At 55.4% G+C, this 24,767-nt stretch overlaps 1 protein-coding gene across 2 annotated transcripts in view; it reads right to left on the minus strand.

Annotated features, from left to right (window-relative positions):
- Positions 1–10,379: 10,379 nt before the first annotated feature.
- Positions 10,380–24,767, minus strand: part of LOC147092214 (TBC1 domain family member 10B-like) — a 69,109-nt gene continuing 54,721 nt past the window's right edge. For both annotated transcript variants that reach the window (XM_085975880.1, XM_085975878.1), the window contains exon 10: positions 10,380–12,122. In XM_085975880.1, coding sequence (XP_085832006.1) covers positions 11,664–12,122 — 459 coding nt within the window. In that variant the 3' untranslated portion in view covers positions 10,380–11,663. The remainder of the gene's footprint in view (positions 12,123–24,767) is intronic.

Here is a 24,767-nt window from a genome sequence, read left to right on the forward strand (position 1 = left end):
CCCTTTCTCTCCCTCTCTCTCACCCCTCACCATAGGAACAGGAGTAGGCCCATTCAGCCCTTTCTCTCCCTCTCTCTCGCCCCTCACCATAGGAACAGGAGTAGACCCATTCAGCCCTTTCTCTCTCTCTCTCTCGATCCTCACCATGGGAACAGGAGTAGGCCCATTTGGCCTTTCTCTCTCTCTCAGCCCTCACCATGGGAACAGGAGTAGGCCCATTCAGCCCTTTCTCTCCCTCTCTCTCGCCCCTCACCATAGGAACAGGAGTAGGCCCATTCAGCCCTTTCTCTCTCTCTCTCTCGATCCTCACCATGGGAACAGGAGTAGGCCCATTTGGCCTTTCTCTCTCTCTCAGCCCTCACCATGGGAACAGGAGTAGGCCCATTCAGCCCTTTCTCTCCCTCTCTCTCGCCCCTCACCATAGGAACAGGAGTAGGCCCATTCAGCCCTTTCTCTCCCTCTCTCTCGCCCCTCACCATAGGAACAGGAGTAGGCCCATTCAGCCCTTTCTCTCCCTCTCTCTCGCCCCTCACCATAGGAACAGGAGTAGACCAATTCGGCCCTTCCTCTCTCTCTCCCTCACCCCTCACCATGGGAACAGGAGTAGGCCCATTTGGCCCTCTCTCTCTCTCCCTCACCCCTCACCATCGGAACAGGAGTCGGCCCATTCGGCCCTTCCTCTGTCTCTCTCACCCCTCACCATGGGAACAGGAGTAGGCCCATTCGGCCCTCTCTCTCTCTCTCTCTCGATCCTCACCATGGGAACAGGAGTAGGCCCATTTGGCCTTTCTCTCTCTCTCAGCCCTCACCATGGGAACAGGAGTAGGCCCATTCGGCCCTTTCTCTCTCTCTCTCTCGATCCTCACCATGGGAACAGGAGTAGGCCCATTCGGCCCTCTCTCTCCCTCTCACCCCTCACCATGGGAACAGGAGTGGGCCCATTCGGCCCTTTCTCTCTCCCTCTCACCCCTCACCATGGGAACAGGAGTAGGTCCATTCGGCCCTCTCTCTCTCTCTCTCACCCCTCACCATGGGAACAGGAGTCGGCCCATTCGGCCCTTTCTCTCTCTCTCACCCCTCACCATGGGAACAGGAGTAGGCCCATTCGGCCTTTCTCTCTCTCTCACCCCTCACCATGGGAACAGGAGTGGGCCCATTCGGCCCTCTCTCTCCCTCTCACCCCTCACCATGGGAACAGGAGTAGGCCCATTCGGCCCTCTCTCTCCCTCTCACCCCTCACCATGGGAACAGGAGTGGGCCCATTCGGCCCTCTCTCTCTCTCTCTCACCCCTCACCATGGGAACAGGAGTGGGCCCATTCGGCCCTTTCTCTCTCCCTCTCACCCCTCACCATGGGAACAGGAGTAGGCCCATTCGGCCCTCTCTCTCCCTCTCACCCCTCACCATGGGAAAAGGAGTCGGCCCATTCGGCCCTTTCTCTCTCTCTCACCCCTCACCATGGGAACAGGAGTGGGCCCATTCGGCCCTCTCTCTCCCTCTCACCCCTCACCATGGGAACAGGAGTAGGCCCATTCGGCCCTCTCTCTCCCTCTCACCCCTCACCATGGGAACAGGAGTAGGCCCATTCGGCCCTCTCTCTCCCTCTCACCCCTCACCATGGGAACAGGAGTGGGCCCATTCGGCCCTCTCTCTCCCTCTCACCCCTCACCATGGGAACAGGAGTAGGCCCATTCGGCCCTCTCTCTCCCTCTCACCCCTCACCATGGGAACAGGAGTGGGCCCATTCGGCCCTTCCTCTCTCTCTCACCCCTCACCATGGGAACAGGAGTAGGCCCATTCGGCCCTCTCTCTCCCTCTCACCCCTCACCATGGGAACAGGAGTGGGCCCATTCGGCCCTTCCTCTCTCTCTCGCCCCTCACCATGGGAACAGGAGCAGGCCCATTCGGCCCTTCCTCTCTCTCTCTCTCGCCCCTCACCATGGGCACAGGAGTGGGCCCATTCGGCCTTTCTCTCTCCCTCTCACCCCTCACCATGGGAACAGGAGCAGGCCCATTCGGCCCTTCCTCTCTCTCTCACCCCTCACCATGGGAACAGGAGTAGGCCCATTCGGCCTTTCTCTCTCTCTCACCCCTCACCATGGGAACAGGAGTGGGCCCATTCGGCCTTTCTCTCTCTCTCACCCCTCACCATGGGAACAGGAGTAGGCCCATTCGGCCCTTCCTCTCTCTCTCTCAGCCCTCACCATGGGAACAGGAGTAGGCCCATTCGGCCCTTCCTCTCTCTCTCGCCCCTCACCATGAGAACAGGAGTAGGCCCATTCGGCCCTTCCTCTGTCTCTCTCACCCCTCACCATGGGAACAGGAGTAGGCCCATTCGGCCCTCTCTCTCCCTCTCACCCCTCACCATGAGAACAGGAGTCGGCCCATTCGGCCCTTCCTCTCTCTCTCACCCCTCACCATCAGAACAGGAGTAGGCCCATTCGGCCCTCTCTCTCCCTCTCACCCCTCACCATGGGAACAGGAGTAGGCCCATTCGGCCCTCTCTCTCTCTCACCCCTCACCATGGGAACAGGAGTAGGCCCATTCGGCCCTCTCTCTCCCTCTCACCCCTCACCATGAGAACAGGAGTCGGCCCATTCGGCCCTTCCTCTCTCTCTCACCCCTCACCATCAGAACAGGAGTAGGCCCATTCGGCCCTCTCTCTCTCCCTCTCACCCCTCACCATGAGAACAGGAGTCGGCCCATTCGGCCCTTCCTCTCTCTCTCACCCCTCACCATCAGAACAGGAGTAGGCCCATTCGGCCCTCTCTCTCTCCCTCTCACCCCTCACCATGGGAACAGGAGTAGGCCCATTCGGCCTTTCTCTCTCTCTCACCCCTCACCATGGGAACAGGAGTGGGCCCATTCGGCCTTTCTCTCTCTCTCACCCCTCACCATGGGAACAGGAGTAGGCCCATTCGGCCCTTTCTCTCTCTCTCGCCCCTCACCATGAGAACAGGAGTCGGCCCATTCGGCCCTTCCTCTCTCTCTCAGCCCTCACCATGGGAACAGGAGTAGGCCCATTTGGCCCTTCCTCTCTCTCTCACCCCTCACCATCAGAACAGGAGTAGGCCCATTCGGCCCTCTCTCTCTCTCACCCCTCACCATGGGAACAGGAGTAGGCCCATTCGGCCCTCTCTCTCCCTCTCACCCCTCACCATGAGAACAGGAGTCGGCCCATTCGGCCCTTCCTCTCTCTCTCACCCCTCACCATGAGAACAGGAGTAGGCCCATTCGGCCCTCTCTCTCTCCCTCTCACCCCTCACCATGGGAACAGGAGTGGGCCCATTTAGCCTCCCATCTCAAGCCTGTTCTCACAGGAACAGAAGGAGGCCATTCAGCCCCTCGATACTGCTCCGCCATTCAATTAGATCATCCGTATCTTAACGCCATCTACCCGCCTTGGTTCCGTAACCCTTAATACTCTCACCTAACAAAAATCTACCAATCTCAGTTTTGAAATTTTCAATTGACCCCCGGCCTCGACAGCTTGTTGGGGAGAGAGTTCCAGATTTCCACCAGCCTTTGTATGAAGAAGTGCTTCCTGACATCACCCCTGAACGGCCGGGCTCTAATTTTAAGGTTCTGCCCCCTTGTTCTGGACTCCCCCCATCAGAGGAAATAGTTTCTCTCGATCGAACCCATCAACTCCTTTAATCATCTTCAACACCGCGATTCGATCACCCCTTAATCTTCGACACTCGAGGGAACACAGGCCCAGTCTGTGCCACCTGCCCTCGGAATTTAACCCTTTTAGCTCCGGGATCATTCTGGTCAATCTTCGCTGCCCCCACTCCGAGGACAGTATATCCTTCCTGAGGTGCGGGGCCCAGAACTGAACCCAGTTACTCCCGATGGGGGAAGGCCAGAGCTTTATTTAAACTGTAACGTCATTTCCAGCCCTCTTCAGATGACAGCCAACGTTCCATTAGCCTCGTCGATGATACTTCCTACCGGTCCACTGGCTTGTAGTGATTTCAGTTCTTGGGCCCACGAAATCTCCCCGCTCCTCCGCCGTTTCCCCGTCTCTCGCCACTTGGACCAGACTCTAATCTGTCTTTCTTGGAGCCTAAGTGGAGGACCTCGCACTTTCCCAATGCCGCAGTTTTTGCCCACTCACTTCGTCCATCAGGGTCCCTTTGCAACTTTCTCCCCCCCCATCTTATGGTACTTACTGCGCCGCCTAACTTGGCGTTGTCAGCAAGTTTGGATATACGTCTCGCTATTCCATCATCGAAATCGTTAATAAGAACACAAGAAATAGGAGCTGGAGTCGGCCGTTCAGCCCCTCGAGCCTGCTCCACCATTCAATGAGATCATGGCTGATCTTCTGCCTCAACTCCATTCACCGGCCCTATCGCCATATCCCTTGATGCCTTTACTAGTCAGAAATCTATCGACTTCTGTTTTGAATATACCCAACGACTGAGCCTCCACAGCCCTCTGGGGTAGAGAATCCCAAAGATTCACCACCTTCTGTGTGAAGAAATGTCTTCTCATCTCAGTCCTGAATGGCCGACCCTTTATCCTGAGGCTGTGGCCCCTGGTTCTAGGCTCCCCAGCCAAGGGAAACATTCTCCCAGCATCCACCCTATCAAGCCCTGTAATAATTCTGTATGCTTCAATGAGATCCCCTCTCATTCTTCTGAATTCAAGAGAACACAGGCCTAGTTTACTCAATCTCTTCTCATACGACAGGCCCGCCATCCCAGGAATCAATCTCGTGAACCTTCGTTGCACTCCCTCTATGGCAAGTATATCCTTCCTTAGGTAAGGAGGCCAAATAAATACGGTGAATAATGGTCACCTCAACACAGATTCCCAGGGGACATCACGAGTCGCCCCCTGCCAAACTTGAGTATGTGCCCAGGAACTATGGAGGTCCAGAGAGATTATGGGGTCCACGTACAGATTGGACTGGTAGTTGGGTATGAAAAAAATAATCTAAAAGGCTCATAGAAACATGGAAAAATAGGAGCAGGAGTCGGCCATTCGGCCCTTCGAGCCTGCTCCGCCATTCAATATGATCATGGCTGATCCTCTATCTCAATACCATATTCCCGCTCTCTCCCCATACCCCTTGATGCCTTTTGTGTCTAGAAATCTATCGATCTCCTTCTTAAATATATTCAGTGACTTGGCCTCCACAGCCTTCTGTGGTAGAGAATTCCACAGGTTCACCACCCTCTGAGTGAAGAAATTTCTCCTCATCTCAGTCCTAAATGTCCTACCCCGTATCCTGAGGCTGTGACCCCTCGTTCTAGACCCCCCCAGGAATGTTAGCCTTTATAACTCGAGGGCTCTAATATAAAGGGGAGGAAGGTTTTGCTCGAGTGATACCAAAGCCCCGGTTAGACCACAGCTGGAGTACGGTGTACAGTTCTGGGCTCCGCACCTTCGAATGGATGCACTGGCCTCGGAAGACGTGCAGCTCAGATTCACCAGAATACATAAGACAGTAGGAGCAGGAGTCGGCCATTCGGCCCCTCGAGCCTGCTCCGCCATTTAATGAGATCATGGCTGATCTGATCTTGGCCTCAAAGCCACTTCCCTGCCCGCTCCCCATAACGCTCGACTCCCTTATCGTTCAAAAATCTATCTACCTCCACCTTGAATATATTCAATGACCCAGCCTCCACAGCTCTCTGGGGAAGAGAATTCCAAAGATTCACGACCCTCCGAGAGAAGAAATTCCTCATTTCCGTTTTAAATGGCCGACCCCTTATTCTGAGACTATGCCCCCTAGTTCTAGATTTCCCCACGAGGGGGAAACATCCTCTCTGCATCTACCCTGTCAAGCCCCCTCAGAATCTTTTATGTTTCAATAAGATCACCTCTCATTCTTCTAAACTCCAATGAGTGTCGGCCCAGCCTGCTCAACCTTTCCTTATAAGTCAAACCCCTTCATCTCAGGAATCAACCTCGTGAACCTTCTCTGAACTGCCTCCAATGCAAGTATATCCTTCCTTAAATAAGGAGACCAAAACTGTCCGCAGTACTCCAGGTGTGGTCTCACCAACGCCCTGGAGAATGATACCCGGGCTCCGAGGGTTAGATTACAAGGAGAGATGACATAAACTAGGCTTGTATTCCCTGGAATATAGAAGGTTAAGGGAGTGAACCGATTGAGGTCTTTTAGGAATTTTGAAAGGAAGTGATAGGGCTAGACAGAGAGAAAGGTTTTCCACTGGTGGGGAGAGTCTCGGACAAGGGGGTCAGAACCTTAAAATTCAGGATGGAAGTTAGGAAACGCTCCTTCAGGCAAAGGGTGGTAGAAGTGTGGAACCCTCTCCTACGAAAAGCAGTAAGACGCTAGCTCAATGAATCGTTTTAAATCTGAGGTCGATAGATTTTTACTGGACAAGGGTATTCAGAGATATGGAGCCAAGCCGGGTGGATGGAGTTAGGTCGCAGACCAGCCACGATCTCATTGAATGGCGGAACAGGCTCGAGAGGGCTGAATGGGCCTCCTCCTGTTCCTGTGTAACGGGCTCGAGGGGCTGAATGGCCTCCTCCTGTTCCTGTGTAACGGGCTCGAGGGGCTGAATGGCCTCCTCCTGTTCCTGTGTAACAGGCTCGAGGGACTGAATGACCTCCTCCTGTTCCTGTGTAACAGGCTCGAGGGGCTGAATGGCCTCCTCCTGTTCCTGTGTAACAGGCTCGAGGGACTGAATGACCTCCTCCTGTTCCTGTGTAACAGGCTCGAGGGGCTGAATGACCTCCTCCTGTTCCTGTGTAACAGGCTCGAGGGACTGAATGGCCTCCTCCTGTTCCTGTGTAACAGGCTCGAGGGGCTGAATGACCTCCTCCTGTTCCTGTGTAACAGGCTCGAGGGACTGAATGGCCTCCTCCTGTTCCTGTGTAACAGGCTCGAGGGGCTGAATGGGCCTCCTCCTGTTCCTGTGTAACAGGCTCGAGGGGCTGAATGGGCCTCCTCCTGTTCCTGTGTTTTCTGTCTCCTACTGCCCAATCGACTCCCTGTCAATGGATTGCCTCCAATTCCACGTCCATTAGCTTTGGGGATACGTCGGTGGGGATGGGGAACAGTTGACGATCTCCAATTGCCCCAAGAATGGTTCAGTGAAAGTTGATTGCCATTAGGGGGGGGCGGTGGGGTTGGGAGGGATAGATATTCCTAAATGTTCCGCAATGAGGGATGAGATAACCAAACTCTATGGATATATGTTGGCTTCTCTTTTGTATCCAGTCACAACTCCCCAAAAAAAAACCTCCCCCAAAGTGTTGTTTGAGTTTATGATCAATAAAAAATGTCAAAATTCAACTGAGGCCTTGGTTTTCTGGTCGGCGAGTTAATCCGTAATAATCACCGCGCCCGACAATTGCGTTGGTTCCTGTCCCAATCCTTGCGATCAAGGTCAAATTCAGGCCCGTGGGAATGGGACCAGAGGTCAAATTCACGCCCGGGGATGGGGGCGGTGAGGGTAGGGGACCTGGGGTGCCCACTCAGTTAGATTCGAGATCACCCTGAGTGCAATTGCTGCATTATACACACACCCTCTAGTGTCCAATCACCAATATGCACGTACAACACACACACCAGCCGGTGGGGTCCTGGGTGAGTGGCAGTTTGTGTGGGCATCATTCGATTCGAGGTCACCCTGAGTGCAATTGCTGTATTGTACACACGCCCTCTGGTGTCCAATCACCAATATGCAAGTACAACACACACCAGCCGGTGGGGTCCTGGGTGAGTCGCAGTTTGTGTGGGAATCATGCGATTCGAGGTCACCCTGAGTGCAATTGCTGCATTATACACACGCCCTCTAGTGTCCAATCACCAATATGCAAGTACAACACACACCAGCCGGTGGGGTCCTGGGTGAGTCGCAGTTTGTGTGGGCATCATTCGATTCGAGGTCACCCTGAGTGCAATTGCTGCATTATACACACGCCCTCTAGTGTCTAATCACCAATATGCAAGAACGACACACACACCAGCCGGTGGGGTCCTGGGTGAGTCGCAGTTTGTGTAGGCACCATTCGATTCGAGGTCACCCTGAGTGCAATTGCTGCATTGTACACACGCCCTCTGGTGTCCAATCACCAATATGCAAGTACAACACACACCATTTGTACCCTAGCTCCTGTCACTGACGGCTCGCAGGGTAAAGGCTACCCAGAGGTGAGAGGTCAGCGCCTGACCTTTACCCCGCTAATGAAATCAGGTATTTATCTTTTAAGACAAGTATTTTTATTGACAATTTTTTTAAGCAAACATTTTCTATCAAATGGTCACGTGATATTCAACAGCTATTAACGCGCCCACACTCAGCCTCTTAACACGGAGACTACACCTTATCGACTGTCTCAACCTCAGGTGCCTAATCTGATCGCAGGGTCAGGGTTAGGGTACAGAGGGAATCGTGGGATCACCCTGTGCTGGGGGTCAGCCTGTACCCAGTGCTGGGGGTCAGCCTGTACCCTGTGCTGGGGGTCAGCCTGTACCCAGTGCTGGGGGTCAGCCTGTACCCTGTGCTGGGGGTCAGCCTGTACCCAGTATTGGGGGTCAGCCTGTACCCAGTATTGGGGGTCAGCCTGTACCCAGTGCTGGGGGTCAGCCTGTACCCTGTGCTGGGGGTCAGCCTGTACCCAGTGCTGGGGGTCAGCCTGTACCCTGTGCTGGGGGTCAGCCTGTACCCAGTATTGGGGGTCAGCCTGTACCCAGTATTGGGGGTCAGCCTGTACCCAGTGCTGGGGGTCAGCCTGTACCCAGTGCTGGGGGTCAGCCTGTACCCAGTGCTGGGGTTCAGCCTGTACCCTGTGCTGGGGCTCAGCCTGTACCCAGTATTGGGGGTCAGCTTGTACCCAGTGCTGGGGTTCAGCTTGTACCCAGTGCTGGGGGTCAGACTGTACCCAGTGCTGGGGGTCAGCCTGTACCCTGTGCTGGGGGTCAGCCTGTACCCTGTGCTGGGGGTCAGCTTGTACCCAGTGCTGGGGGTCAGCTTGTACCCAGTGCTGGGGTTCAGCCTGTACCCTGTGCTGGGGGTCAGCTTGTACCCAGTGCTGGGGGTCAGCCTGTACCCAGTGCTGGGGGTCAGCTTGTACCCAGTGCTGGGGGTCAGCCTGTACCCAGTGCTGGGGGTCAGCCTGTACCCAGTATTGGGGGTCAGCTTGTACCCTGTGCTGGGGGTCAGCCTGTACCCTGTGCTGGGGGTCAGCCTGTACCCTGTGCTGGGGGTCAGCCTGTACCCTGTGCTGGGGGTCAGCCTGTACCCTGTGCTGGGGGTCAGCCTGTACCCTGTGCTGGGGGTCAGCCTGTACCCAGTGCTGGGGGTCAGCCTGTACCCAGTGCTGGGGGTCAGCTTGTACCCAGTGCTGGGGGTCAGCCTGTACCCAGTGCTGGGGTTCAGCCTGTACCCAGTGCTGGGGGTCAGCTTGTACCCAGTGCTGGGGGTCAGCCTGTACCCAGTATTGGGGGTCAGCTTGTACCCAGTATTGGGGGTCAGCCTGTACCCAGTATTGGGGGTCAGCCTGTACCCAGTATTGGGGGTCAGCCTGTACCCAGTATTGGGGGTCAGCCTGTACCCTGTGCTGGGGGTCAGCCTGTACCCTGTATTGGGGGTCAGCCTGTACCCAGTATTGGGGGTCAGCTTGTACCCAGTGCTGGGGGTCAGCCTGTACCCAGTGCTGGGGTTCAGCCTGTACCCAGTGCTGGGGGTCAGCTTGTACCCAGTGCTGGGGGTCAGCCTGTACCCAGTATTGGGGGTCAGCTTGTACCCAGTATTGGGGGTCAGCCTGTACCCAGTATTGGGGGTCAGCCTGTACCCAGTATTGGGGGTCAGCTTGTACCCAGTATTGGGGGTCAGCCTGTACCCAGTATTGGGGGTCAGCCTGTACCCAGTATTGGGGGTCAGCCTGTACCCTGTGCTGGGGGTCAGCCTGTACCCAGTGCTGGGGTTCAGCCTGTACCCAGTATTGGGGGTCAGCCTGTACCCAGTGCTGGGGGTCAGCCTGTACCCAGTGCTGGGGTTCAGCCTGTACCCAGTATTGGGGGTCAGCCTGTACCCAGTAATGGGGGTCAGCCTGTACCCAGTATTGGGGGTCAGCCTGTACCCTGTGCTGGGGGTCAGCCTGTACCCAGTATTGGGGGTCAGCCTGTACCCAGTGCTGGGGTTCAGCCTGTACCCAGTATTGGGGGTCAGCCAGTACCCTGTATTGGGGGTCAGCCTGTACCCTGTGCTGGGGGTCAGCCTGTACCCAGTATTGGGGGTCAGCCTGTACCCAGTATTGGGGGTCAGCCTGTACCCAGTGCTGGGGTTCAGCCTGTACCCTGTGCTGGGGGTCAGCCTGTACCCAGTATTGGGGGTCAGCCTGTACCCAGTATTGGGGGTCAGCCTGTACCCAGTATTGGGGGTCAGCTTGTACCCTGTATTGGGGGTCAGCCTGTACCCTGTATTGGGGGTCAGCCTGTACCCAGTATTGGGGGTCAGCCTGTACCCAGTATTGGGGTTCAGCCTGTACCCAGTATTGGGGGTCAGCCTGTACCCTGTATTGGGGTTCAGCCTGTACCCAGTGCTAGGGTTCAGCCTGTACCCAGTATTGGGGGTCAGCCTGTACCCAGTATTGGGGGTCAGCCTGTACCCAGTATTGGGGTTCACCTCTCTTGGTAGTTTCTCTGATTCGGGACGTCCCAAAGCACTTCACAGCCAATGAAGTATTTTTGAAGTGTAGTCACTGTTGTAATGTAGGAAACGCGGGAGCCAATTTGCGCACAGCAAGATCCCCCGAACAGTACTGCCCCACTAACAGTGGAGCACTCCCCTTGTTCTGTCCCTCCAACAGTGCAACATTCCCTCCAATCTGCCCCTCCGACAGTGCAGTGCTCCCTCAGCATTGCCCCTCCGACAGTGCGACGCTCCCTCAGTACTGCCCCTCCGACAGTGCAGCGCTCCCTCAGTACTGCCCCTCCGACAGTGCAGCGCTCCCTCAGTACTGCCCCTCCGACAGTGCAGCGCTCCCTCAGTACTGCTCCTCCGACAGTGCAGTGCTCCCTCAGTACTGCCCCTCCGACAGTGCAGCGCTCCTTCTGTACTGCCCCTCCGACAGTGCAGTGCTCCCTCAGTACTGCCCCTCCGACAGTGCATCACTCCCTCAGTACTGCCCCTCCGACAGTGCGGCGCTCCCTCAGTACTGCCCCTCCGACAGTGCAGCGCTCCTTCTGTACTGCCCCTCCGACAGTGCAGTGCTCCCTCAGTACTGCCCCTCCAACAGTGCAGTGCTCCCTCAGTACTGCCCCTCCCACAGTGCAGCGCTCCCTCAGTACTGCCCCTCCGACAGTGCAGCGCTCCCTCAGTACTGTCCCTCCGACAGTGCGGCACTCCCTCAGTACTGGGCCACCAGTATTGGCCTGGGATAATGGGACTCGAGTCCCTGGAGTTAGAGGGGCTCGAAGCCATGACCTTCTGGATCCGAGGGCGAGAGAGGGGTGACAAGAATTCCTGTCGGAGAGGGGAGGGTCGTGGGGGAAAAGGGAGGGGGTGAAATTCCAGTGTCCACTTCGCATTGTCCCAACATTCCATGGGGAGGCAGATGACCGGAAGTCTTTGAGGTGAAGTGATTCGGCATCCAAAGAATTGTCCTTTGTTCCGGAGTTAGAGGGAGGACCGCTTCCCCCAGCCTCGTCCTTGCCCTCCCGTGCCTCCCTTAGAAGTATGTGTCTGCAAAGAGGGGTTCGGAGCTGCGTTTCGAACTCAGAGTCTCCCCCTCACCCCCCACGGTTGCCGCGCAGTCCCTGACCGGGACCTGGGGTGCCTTTGCCTTGCGTTGGACGTAGAAGGTCCTGGACCTGACGGCGGGCTTGTTCCTCGACCCTTCTCCGTCCCTCTCCGTCCTCCTCCTCCTCTCCTCCTCTTTGGAGGACTCGCTGGTGGCCGGGGGGCTGGGCTCCCACACCACGATGGAGGGCATCCCCGGGCCCGTGGCCAGGTTCTCCTCCCGCCTCTGGGCGGGCTTGCGCGATCGCCCCAGCTCGTAGACCGCGCGGGCCCCGGAGAGGCGGTCTGCCGGTGGACTCTTCAGCTCCCCGCGCGTCTTGCGCCATTTCTTCAGCTGCCTGGCGCACTCCCGCTCAATGGCGCTCTGCGAGATCGGCAACTCGCTGATCTGCCCATGGGAGTGAGAGAGAGAGAGAAAGAGACAGTGTGAGAATCCATGGACTGTACAAACAACAATACCTAGCATTTATACAGCGCCTTTAACAAAGTAAAACATAAGAACATAAGGAATAGGAGCAGGAGTCGGGCAATTGGCCCCTCGAGCCTGCTCCGCCATTCAATAAGATCATGGCTGATCTGATCTTGAGCCCAGCTCCACTTCCCTGCCCGCTCCCCATAACCCTCGACTCGCTTATCGTTCAAAAATCTGTCTATCTCCACCTTAAATATCTTCAATGTCCCAGCCTCCACTGCTCTCTGGGGTAGAGAATTCCACAGATTCACGACCCTCTGAGAAGAAATTCCTCCTCATCTCCGTTTTAAATGGGTGCCCCCTTATTCTGAATCTGTGCCCCCTAGTTCTAGATTTCCCCACGAGGGGAAACATCCTCTCTGCATCTACCCTGTCGAGCCCCCTCAGTATCTTTATATGTTTCAATAAGATCCCCTCCCATTCTTCTAAACTCCAGTGAGTATCGGCCCAACCTGCTCAACCTTTCCTCATAACTCAAACCCCTTCATTTCCGGAATCAACCTCGTGAACCTTCTCTGAACTGCCTCCAATGCAAGTATATCCCTGCTTATGCCTCAGCTCCGATGGACGGGTCACATCGCCCGCATGCCCGATACGAGACTCCCAAAACAAGCGCTCTACTCGGAGCTCCGACACGGCAAGAGCGCCCCAGGTGGGCAGAGGAAACGCTTCAAGGACACCCTCAAAGCCTCCTTGAAAAAGTGCAACATCCCCACCGACACCTGGGAATCCCTGGCCCAAGACCGCACAAAGTGGAGGAGAAGCATCCGGGAAGGCGCCGAACACCTCGAGTCTCTTCGCCGGGAGCAAGCGGAAGCCAAGCGCAGGCAGTGCAAGGAGCGCACATCAACCCAAGCACCCCACCCACCCGCCCCTTCAACCACTGTCTGCCCCACCTGTGACAGAGACTGTAGGTCCCGCATTGGACTCATCAGTCACCTGAGAACTCATTGTTAGTGTGGAAGCAAGTCTTCCTCGGTTCCGAGGGACTGCCTAAGAGGGAAGAGATCCCTCCTTAAATAAGGAGACCAAAACTGTACGCAGTACTCCAGGTGTGGTCTCACCAATACCCTGTGCAGTTGTAACAGGACTTCCCCACTTTTATACTCCAACCCCCTTTGCAATAAAGCCAACATTCCATTTGTTATCCTAATTAATTGCTGTACCTGCATGCTAACTTTTTGTGTTTCATGCACAAGAACCGCCAGGAGCTTCACAGGATCAACAGTCAAAGAAAATTTGACACCGAGCTACATAAAGAGATATTAGGAGAGATGTCCAAAAGTTGTCAGGTTTTAAGGAGCGTCTTAAAGGTGGAAGAGGAGGTGGAGAGGTTTAGGTAGCGAATTCCAGAGCTCAGGGCCCTGGCAGCTGAAGGCACGGCCACCAAAGGTGCAGAGATCTCGGAGGGTTGTAGGGGCTGGAGGAGGTTACAGAGATAGGGAGGGTTGTAGGGGCGGGAGGAGGTTACAGAGATAGGGAGGGTTGTAGGGGCTGGAGGAGGTTACAGAGATAGGGAGGATTCTAGGGGCTGGAGGAGGTTACAGAGATAGAGAGGTTTGTAGGGGCTGGAGGAGGTTACAGAGATAGGGAGGATTGTAGGGCTGGAGGATGTTACAGAGATAGGGAGGGTTGTAGGGGCTGGAGGAGGTTACAGAGATAGGGAGGGTTGTGGGGGCTGGAGGATGTTACAGAGATAGGGAGGGTTGTAGAGGCTGGAGGTGGTTACAGAGATAGCGAGTGTTGTAGGGGCTGGAGGAGGTTACAGAGATTGGGAGGATTGTAGGGGCTGGAGGAGGTTACAGAGATAGGGAGGATTGCAGGGGCTGGAGGAGGTTACAGAGATAGGGAGGGTTGTGGGGGCTGGAGGAGGTTACAGAAATAGGGAGGGTTGTAGGGCTGGAGGATGTTACAGAGATAGGGGGGGTTGTAGGGCTGGAGGAGGTTACAGAGATAGGGAGGGTTGTAGGGCTGGAGGAGGTTACAGAGATAAGGAGGGTTGTAGGGGCTGGAGGAGGTTACAGAGATAGGGAGGGTTGTAGGAGCTGGAGGAGGTTACAGAAATAGGGAGGGTTGTAGGGCTGGAGGAGGTTACAGAGATAGGGAGGGTTGTAGGGGCTGGAGGAGGTTAGAGAGATAGGGAGGGTTGTAGTGACTGGAGGGTGTTACAGAGATAGGGAGGGTTGTAGGGGTTGGAGGAGGTTACAGAGATAGGGAGGGTTGTAGGGCTGGATGAGGTTACAGATACAGGGAATGTTGTCGGGGCTGTAGGAGGTTACAGAGATAGGGAGGGTTGTAGGGGCTGGAGGTGGTTACAGAGATACGGAGGGTTGTGGGGGCTGGAGGAGGTTACAGATATAGGGAGGGTTGTAGGGGCTGGAGGATGTTACAGAGATAGGGAGGGTTGTAGGGCTGGAGGAGGTTACAGAGATAGGGAGGGTTGTAGGGCTGGAGGAGGTTACAGATATAAGGAGGGTTGTAGGGGCTGGAGGAGGTTACAGAGATAGGGAGGGTTGTAGGAGCTGGAGGAGGTTACAGAGATAGGGAGGGTTGTAGGGCTGGAGGAGGTTACAGAGATAGGGCGGGTTGTAGGGGCTGGAGGTGGCTACAGAGATAGGGAGGGTTGTAGGGCTGGAGGAGGTTACAGAGATAAGGAGGGTTGTAGGGGCTGGAGGAGGTTACAGAGATACGGAGGGTTGTAGGGCTGGAGGAGGTTACAGAGATAGGGAGGGTTGTAGTGACTGGAGGAGGTTACAGAGATAGGGAGGGTTGTAGGGGTTGGAGGAGGTTACAGAGATAGGGAGGGTTCTAGGGCTGGATGAGGTTACAGATATAGGGAGTCTTGTAGGGGCTGGAGGAGGTTACAGAGATAGGGAGGGTTGTAGGGGCTGGAGGTGGTTACAGAGATAGGGAGGGTTGTGGGTGCTGGAGGAGGTGACAGATACAGGGAGGGTTGTAGGGGCTGGAGGATGTTACAGAGATAGGGAGGGTTGTAGGGCTGGAGGAGGTTACAGAGATAGGGAGGGTTGTAGGGCTGGAGGAGGTTACAGAGATAAGGAGGGTTGTAGGGTCTGGAGGAGGTTACAGAGATAGGGAGGGTTGTAGGAGCTGGAGGAGGTTACAGAGATAGGGAGGGTTGTAGGGCTGGAGGAGGTTACAGAGATAAGGAGGGTTGTAGGGGCTGGAGGAGGTTACAGAGATAAGGAGGGTTGTAGGGGCTGGAGGAGGTTACAGAGATAGGGAGGGTTGTAGGGGCTGGAGGAGGTTACAGAGATAGGGAGGGTTGCAGAGGCTGGAGGAGGTTAGAGAGATAGCGAGGGTTGTAGTGACTGGAGGGTGTTACAGAGATAGAGAGGGTTGTAGGGGTTGGAGGAGGTTACAGAGATAGGGAGGGTTGTAGCGCTGGATGAGGTTACAGATATAGGGAATGTTGTCGGGGCTGTAGGAGGTTACAGAGATAGGGAGGGTTGTAGGGGCTGGAGGTGGTTACAGAGATAGGGAGGGTTGTCGGGGCTGGAGGAGGTTACAGAGATAGGGAGGGTTGTAGAGGCTGGGGGAGGTTCCAGAGATAAGGAGGGTTGTAGGGGCTGGAGGAGGTTACAGAGATAGGGAGGGTTGTAGGGGCTGGAGGAGGTTACAGAGATAGGGACGATTGTTGGGGCTGGAGGAGGTTACAGAGATAGGGAGGGTTGTAGGGGCTGGAGGAGGTTACAGAGATAGGGAGGGTTGTAGGGGCTGGAGGAGGTTACAGAGATAGGGAGGGTTGTAGGGGCTGGAGGAGGTTACAGAGATAGGGAGGGTTGTAGGGGCTGGAGGAGGTTACAGAGATAGGGAGGGTTGTAGGGGTTGGAGGAGGCTACAGAGATAGGGAGGGTTGTAGGGGCAGGAGGAGGTTACAGAGATAGGGAGGGTTGTAGGGGCTGGAGGAGGTTACAGAGATAGGGAGGGTTGTAGGGGCTGGAGGAGGTTACAGAGATAGGGAGGATTGTACGGGCTGGAGGAGGTTACAGAGATAGAGAGGATTGTAGGTGCTGGAGGAGGTTACAGAGATAGGGAGGATTGTAGGGGCTGGAGGAGGTTACAGAGATAGGGAGGATTGTCGGGGCTGGAGGAGGTTACAGAGATAGGGAGGGTTGTGGGGGCTGGAGGATGTTACAGAGATAGGGAGTGTTGTAGGGGCTGGAGGAGGTTACAGAGATAGGGAGGATTGTAGGGGCTGGAGGAGGTTACAGAGATAGGGAGGATTGCAGGGGCTGGAGGAGGTTACAGAGATAGGGAGGGTTGTGGGGGCTGGAGGAGGTTACAGAAATAGGGAGGGTTGTCGGGCTGGAGGATGTTACAGAGATAGGGGGGGTTGTAGGGCTGGAGGAGGTTACAGAGATAGGGAGGGTTGTAGGGCTGGAGGAGGTTACAGAGATAAGGAGGGTTGTAGGGGCTGGAGGAGGTTACAGAGATAGGGAGGGTTGTAGGAGCTGGAGGAGGTTACAGAAATAGGGAGGGTTGTAGGGCTGGAGGAGGTTACAGAGATAGGGAGGGTTGTAGGGGCTGGAGGAGGTTACAGAGATAGGGAGAGTTGTAGGGTCTGGAGGAGGTTACAGAGATAAGGAGGGTTGTAGGGGCTGGAGGAGGTTACAGAGATAGGGAGGGTTGTAGGGGCAGGAGGAGGTTACAGAGATAGGGAGGGTTGTAGGGGCTGGAGGAGGTTACAGAGATAGCGAGGGTTGGAGAGGCTGGAGGAGGTTACAGATATAGGGAGGGTTGTAGGGGCTGGAGGAGGTTACAGAGATAGCGAGGGTTGGAGAGGCTGGAGGAGGTTACAGATATAGGGAGGGTTGTAGGGGCTGGAGGATGTGACAGAGATAGGCGGGGTTGTAGGGCTGGAGGAGGTTACAGAGATAGGGAGGGTTGTAGGGGCTGGAGGAGGTTACAGAGATAGGGAGGGTTGTAGGAGCTGGAGGAGGTTACAGATACAGGGAATGTTGTCGGGGCTGTAGGAGGTTACAGAGATAGGGAGGGTTGTAGGGGCTGGAGGTGGTTACAGAGATAGGGAGGGTTGTGGGGGCTGGAGGAGGTTACAGATATAGGGAGGGTTGTAGGGGCTGGAGGATGTTACAGAGATAGGGAGGGTTGTAGGGCTGGAGGAGGTTACAGAGATAGGGAGGGTTGTAGGGCTGGAGGAGGTTACAGATATAAGGAGGGTTGTAGGGGCTGGAGGAGGTTACAGAGATAGGGAGGGTTGTAGGAGCTGGAGGAGGTTACAGAGATAGGGAGGGTTGTCGGGCTGGAGGAGGTTACAGAGATAGGGCGGGTTGTAGGGGCTGGAGGTGGTTACAGAGATAGGGAGGGTTGTAGGGCTGGAGGAGGTTACAGAGATAAGGAGTGTTGTAGGGGCTGGAGGAGGTTACAGAGATACGGAGGGTTGTAGGGCTGGAGGAGGTTACAGAGATAGGGAGGGTTGTAGTGACTGGAGGAGGTTACAGAGATAGGGAGGGTTGTAGGGGTTGGAGGAGGTTACAGAGATAGGGAGGGTTCTAGGGCTGGATGAGGTTACAGATATAGGGAGTCTTGTAGGGGCTGGAGGAGGTTACAGAGATAGGGAGGGTTGTAGGGGCTGGAGGTGGTTACAGAGATAGGGAGGGTTGTGGGTGCTGGAGGAGGTTACAGATATAGGGAGGGTTGTAGGGGCTGGAGGATGTTACAGAGATAGGGAGGGTTGTAGGTCTGGAGGAGGTTACAGAGATAGGGAGGGTTGTAGGGCTGGAGGAGGTTACAGAGATAAGGAGGGTTGTAGGGTCTGGAGGAGGTTACAGAGATAGGGAGGGTTATAGGAGCTGGAGGAGGTTACAGAGATAGGGAGGGTTGTAGGGCTGGAGGAGGTTACAGAGATAAGGAGGGTTTTAGGGGCTGGAGGAGGTTACAGAGATAAGGAGGGTTGTAGGGGCTGGAGGAGGTTACAGAGATAGGGATGGTTGTAGGGGCTGGAGGAGGTTACAGAGATAGGGAGGGTTGTAGAGGCTGGAGGAGGTTAGAGAGATAGGGAGGGTTGCAGTGACTGGAGGGTGTTACGGAGATAGGGAGGGTTGTAGGGGTTCGAGGAGGTTACAGAGATAGGGAGGGTTGTAGCGCTGGATGAGGTTACAGATATAGGGAATGTTGTCGGGGCTGTAGGAGGTTACAGAGATAGGGAGGGTTGTAGGGGCTGGAGGTGGTTACAGAGATAGGGAGGGTTGTGGGGGCCGGAGGAGGTTACAGATATAGGGAGGGTTGTAGGGGCTGGAGGATGTTACAGAGATAGGGAGGGCTGTAGGGCTGGAGGAGGTTACAGAGATAGGGAGGGTTGTAGGGCTGGAGGAAGTTACAGATATAAGGAGGGTTTTAGGGGCTGGAGGAGGTTACAGAGATAGGGAGGGTTGTAGGAGCTGGAGGAGTTTACAGAGATAGGGAGGGTTGTAGGGCTGGAGGAGGTTACAGAGATAGGGCGGGTTGTAGGGGCTGGAGGAGGTTACAGAGATAAGGAGGGTTGTAGGGGCTGGAGGAGGTTACAGAGATACGGAGGGTTGTAGAGGCTGGAGGAGGTTACAGAGATAGGGAGGGTTGTAGGGCTGGAGGAGGTTACAGAGATAGGGAGGGTTGTAGGGCTGGAGGAGGTTACAGATATAAGGAGGGTTTTAGGGGCTGGAGGAGGTTACAGAGATAGGGAGGGTTGTAGGAGCTGGAGGAGTTTACAGAGATAGGGAGGGTTGTAGGGCTGGAGGAGGTTACAGAGATAGGGCGGGTTGTAGGGGCTGGAGGTGGTTACAGAGATAGGGAGGGTTGTAGGGCTGGAGGAGGTTACAGAGATAAGGAGGGTTGTAGGGGCTGGAGGAGGTTACAGAGATACGGAGGGTTGTAGAGGCTGGAGGAGGTTACAGAGATAGGGAGGGTTGTAGGGCTGGAGGAGGTTACAGAGATAGGGCGGGTTGTAGGGGCTGGAGGTGGTTACAGAGATAGGGAGGGTTGTAGGGCTGGAGGAGGTTACAGAGATAAGGAGGGTTGTAGGGGCTGGAGGAGGTTACAGAGATACGGAGGGTTGTAGGGCTGGAGGAGGTTACAGAGATAGGGAGGGTTGTAGTGACTGGAGGAGGTTACAGAGATAGGGAGGGTTGTAGGGGTTGGAGGAGGTTACAGAGATAGGTAGGGTTGTAGGGCTGGATGAGGTTACAGATATAGGGAGTCTTGTAGGGGCTGGAGGAGGTTACAGAGATAGGGAGGGTTGTAGGGGCTGGAGGTGGTTACAGAGATAGGGAGGGTTGTGGGTGCTGGAGGAGGTTACAGATATAGGGAGGGTTGTAGGGGCTGGAGGATGTTACAGAGCTAGGGAGGGTTGTAGGGCTGGAGGAGGTTACAGAGATAGGGAGGGTTGTAGGGCTGGAGGAGGTTACAGAGATAAGGAGGGTTGTAGGGTCTGGAGGAGGTTACAGAGATAGGGAGGGTTGTAGGAGCTGGAGGAGGTTACAGAGATAGGGAGGGTTGTAGGGCTGGAGGCGGTTACAGAGATAAGGAGGGTTGTAGGGGCTGGAGGAGGTTTCAGAGAGAGGGAGGGTTGTAGGGGCTGGAGGAGGTTACAGAGATAGGGAGGGTTGTAGGGGCTGGAGGAGGTTACAGAGATAGGGAGGGTTGTAGAGGCTGGGGGAGGTTACAGAGATAGGGAGGGTTGTAGGGGCTGGAGGAGGTTACAGAGATAGGGAGGGTTGTAGGGGCTGGAGGAGTTTACAGAGATAGGGACGATTGTAGGGGCTGGAGGAGGTTACAGAGATAGGGAGGGTTGTAGGGGCTGGAGGAGGTTACAGAGATAGGGAGGGTTGTAGGGGCTGGAGGAGGTTACAGAGATAGGGAGGGTTGTAGGGGCTGGAGGAGGTTACAGAGATAGGGAGGGTTGTAGGGGCTGGAGGAGGTTACAGAGATAGGGAGGATTGTAGGGGCTGGAGGACGTTACAGAGATAGGGAGGGTTGTAGGGGCTGGAGGAGGTTACAGAGATAGGGAGGGTTTTAGGTGTTGGAGGAGGTTGCAGAGATAGGGAGGGTTGTAGGGGTTGGAGGAGGTTACAGAGATAGGGAGGGTTGTAGGGGCAGGAGGAGGTTACAGAGATAGGGAGGGTTGTAGGGGCTGGAGGAGGTTACAGAGATAGGGAGGGTTGTAGGGGCTGGAGGAGGTTACAGAGACAGGGAGGATTGTAGCGGCTGGAGGAGGTTACAGAGATAGAGAGGATTGTAGGGGCTGGAGGAGGTTACAGAGATAGGGAGGATTGTAGGGGCTGGAGGAGGTTACAGAGCTAGGGAGGATTGTAGGGGCTGGAGGAGGTTACAGAGATAGGGAGGGTTGTGGGGGCTGGAGGATGTTACAGAGATAGGGAGTGTTGTAGGGGCTGGAGGAGGTTACCGAGATAGGGAGGATTGTAGGGGCTGGAGGAGGTTACAGAGATAGGGAGGATTGTAGGGGCTGGAGGAGGTTACAGAGATAGGGAGGGTTGTGGGGGCTGGAGGAGGTTACAGAGATAGGGAGGGTTGTAGGGCTGGAGGAGGTTACAGAGATAGGGAGGGTTGTAGGGCTGGAGGAGGTTACAGAGATAAGGAGGGTTGTAGGGTCTGGAGGAGGTTACAGAGATAGGGAGGGTTGTAGGAGCTGGAGGAGGTTACAGAGATAGGGAGGGTTGTAGGGCTGGAGGCGGTTACAGAGATAAGGAGGGTTGTAGGGGCTGGAGGAGGTTTCAGAGAGAGGGAGGGTTGTAGGGGCTGGAGGAGGTTACAGAGATAGGGAGGGTTGTAGGGGCTGGAGGAGGTTACAGAGATAGGGAGGGTTGTAGAGGCTGGGGGAGGTTACAGAGATAGGGAGGGTTGTAGGGGCTGGAGGAGGTTACAGAGATAGGGAGGGTTGTAGGGGCTGGAGGAGTTTACAGAGATAGGGACGATTGTAGGGGCTGGAGGAGGTTACAGAGATAGGGAGGGTTGTAGGGGCTGGAGGAGGTTACAGAGATAGGGAGGGTTGTAGGGGCTGGAGGAGGTTACAGAGATAGGGAGGGTTGTAGGGGCTGGAGGAGGTTACAGAGATAGGGAGGGTTGTAGGGGCTGGAGGAGGTTACAGAGATAGGGAGGATTGTAGGGGCTGGAGGACGTTACAGAGATAGGGAGGGTTGTAGGGGCTGGAGGAGGTTACAGAGATAGGGAGGGTTTTAGGTGTTGGAGGAGGTTGCAGAGATAGGGAGGGTTGTAGGGGTTGGAGGAGGTTACAGAGATAGGGAGGGTTGTAGGGGCAGGAGGAGGTTACAGAGATAGGGAGGGTTGTAGGGGCTGGAGGAGGTTACAGAGATAGGGAGGGTTGTAGGGGCTGGAGGAGGTTACAGAGACAGGGAGGATTGTAGCGGCTGGAGGAGGTTACAGAGATAGAGAGGATTGTAGGGGCTGGAGGAGGTTACAGAGATAGGGAGGATTGTAGGGGCTGGAGGAGGTTACAGAGCTAGGGAGGATTGTAGGGCTGGAGGAGGTTACAGAGATAGGGCGGGTTGTAGGGGCTGGAGGATGTTACAGAGATAGGGAGTGTTGTAGGGGCTGGAGGAGGTTACCGAGATAGGGAGGATTGTAGGGGCTGGAGGAGGTTACAGAGATAGGGAGGATTGTAGGGGCTGGAGGAGGTTACAGAGATAGGGAGGGTTGTGGGGGCTGGAGGAGGTTACAGAGATAGGGAGGGTTGTGGAGGCTGGAGGAGCTTACAGAGATAGGGAGGGTTGTAGGGGCAGGAGGAGGTTACAGAGATAGGGAGGATTGTAGGGGCTGGAGGAGGTTACAGAGATAGCGAGTGTTGGAGAGGCTGGAGGAGGTTACAGATATAGGGAGGGTTGTAGGGGCTGGAGGATGTTACAGAGATAGGGAGGTTTGTAGGGCTGGAGGAGGTTACAGAGATAGGGAGGGTTGTAGGGCTGGAGGAGGTTACAGAGATAAGGAGGGTTGTCGGGGCTGGAGGAGGTTACAGAGATAGGGAGGGTTGTAGGAGCTGGAGGAGGTTACAGAAATAGGGAGGGTTGTAGGGCTGGAGGAGGTTACAGAGATAAGGAGGGTTGTAGGGGCTGGAGGAGGTTAGAGAGATAGGGAGGGTTGTAGTGACTGGAGGATGTTAGAGATAGGGAGGGTTGTAGGGGTTGGAGGAGGTTACAGAGATAGGGAGGGTTGTGGGGGCTGGAGGAGGTTACAGATATAGGGAGGGTTGTAGGGGCTGGAGGATGTTACAGAGATAGGGAGGGTTGTAGGGCTGGAGGAGGTTACAGAGATAGGGAGGGTTGTAGGGCTGGAGGAGGTTACAGATATAAGGAGGGTTGAAGGGGCTGGAGGAGGTTACAGAGATAGGGAGGGTTGTAGGGGCAGGAGGAGGTTACAGAGATAGGGAGGGTTGTAGGGGCTGGAGGAGGTTACAGAGATAGCGAGGGTTGGAGAGGCTGGAGGAGGTTACAGATATAGGGAGGGTTGTAGGGGCTGGAGGAGGTTACAGAGATAGCGAGGGTTGGAGAGGCTGGAGGAGGTTACAGATATAGGGAGGGTTGTAGGGGCTGGAGGATGTTACAGAGATAGGCGGGGTTGTAGGGCTGGAGGAGGTTACAGAGATAGGGAGGGTTGTAGGGGTTGGAGGAGGTTACAGAGATAGGGAGGGTTCTAGGGCTGGATGAGGTTACAGATATAGGGAGTCTTGTAGGGGCTGGAGGAGGTTACAGAGATAGGGAGGGTTGTAGGGGCTGTAGGTGGTTACAGAGATAGGGAGGGTTGTGGGTGCTGGAGGAGGTTACAGATATAGGGAGGGTTGTAGGGGCTGGAGGATGTTACAGAGATAGGGAGGGTTGTAGGTCTGGAGGAGGTTACAGAGATAGGGAGGGTTGTAGGGCTGGAGGAGGTTACAGAGATAAGGAGGGTTGTAGGGTCTGGAGGAGGTTACAGAGATAGGGAGGGTTATAGGAGCTGGAGGAGGTTACAGATATAGGGAGGGTTGTAAGGGCTGGAGGATGTTACAGAGATAGGGAGGGCTGTAGGGCTGGAGGAGGTTACAGAGATAGGGAGGGTTGTAGGGCTGGAGGAGGTTACAGATATAAGGAGGGTTTTAGGGGCTGGAGGAGGTTACAGAGATAGGGAGGGTTGTAGGAGCTGGAGGAGTTTACAGAGATAGGGAGGGTTGTAGGGCTGGAGGAGGTTACAGAGATAGGGCGGGTTGTAGGGGCTGGAGGTGGTTACAGAGATAGGGAGGGTTGTAGGGCTGGAGGAGGTTACAGAGATAAGGAGGGTTGTAGGGGCTGGAGGAGGTTACAGAGATACGGAGGTTTGTAGAGGCTGGAGGAGGTTACAGAGATAGGGAGGGTTGTAGGGCTGGAGGAGGTTACAGAGATAGGGCGGGTTGTAGGGGCTGGAGGTGGTTACAGAGATAGGGAGGGTTGTAGGGCTGGAGGAGGTTACAGAGATAAGGAGGGTTGTAGGGGCTGGAGGAGGTTACAGAGATACGGAGGGTTGTAGGGCTTGAGGAGGTTACAGAGATAGGGAGGGTTGTAGTGACTGGAGGAGGTTACAGAGATAGGGAGGGTTGTAGGGGTTGGAGGAGGTTACAGAGATAGGGAGGGTTCTAGGGCTGGATGAGGTTACAGATATAGGGAGTCTTGTAGGGGCTGGAGGAGGTTACAGAGATAGGGAGGGTTGTAGGGGCTGGAGGTGGTTACAGAGATAGGGAGGGTTGTGGGTGCTGGAGGAGGTTACAGATATAGGGAGGGTTGTAGGGGCTGGAGGATGTTACAGAGCTAGGGAGGGTTGTAGGGCTGGAGGAGGTTACAGAGATAGGGAGGGTTGTAGGGCTGGAGGAGGTTACAGATATAAGGAGGGTTGTAGGGTCTGGAGGAGGTTACAGAGATAGGGAGGGTTGTAGGAGCTGGAGGAGGTTACAGAGATAGGGAGGGTTGTAGGGCTGGAGGAGGTTACAGAGATAAGGAGGGTTGTAGGGGCTGGAGGAGGTTTCAGAGATAGGGAGGGTTGTAGGGGCTGGAGGAGGTTACAGAGATAGGGAGGGTTGTAGGGGCTGGAGGAGGTTACAGAGATAGGGAGGGTTGTAGAGGCTGGGGGAGGTTACAGAGATAGGGAGGGTTGTAGGGGCTGGAGGAGGTTACAGAGATAGGGAGGGTTGTAGGGGCTGGAGGAGTTTACAGAGATAGGGACGATTGTAGGGGCTGGAGGAGGTTACAGAGATAGGGAGGGTTGTAGGGGCTGGAGGAGGTTACAGAGATAGGGAGGGTTTTAGGTGTTGGAGGAGGTTGCAGAGATAGGGAGGGTTGTAGGGGTTGGAGGAGGTTACAGAGATAGGGAGGGTTGTAGGGGCAGGAGGAGGTTACAGAGATAGGGAGGGTTGTAGGGGCTGGAGGAGGTTACAGAGATAGGGAGGGTTGTAGGGGCTGGAGGAGGTTACAGAGACAGGGAGGATTGTAGGGGCTGGAGGAGGTTACAGAGATAGAGAGGATTGTAGGGGCTGGAGGAGGTTACAGAGATAGGGAGGATTGTAGGGGC

Source organism: Somniosus microcephalus, unplaced genomic scaffold (genome assembly GCF_052327205.1).
Source record: "Somniosus microcephalus isolate GS21.2 unplaced genomic scaffold, FLI_Smic_1.0 unresolved_chr2, whole genome shotgun sequence".
Taxonomy (NCBI): Eukaryota; Metazoa; Chordata; class Chondrichthyes; order Squaliformes; family Somniosidae; genus Somniosus; species Somniosus microcephalus.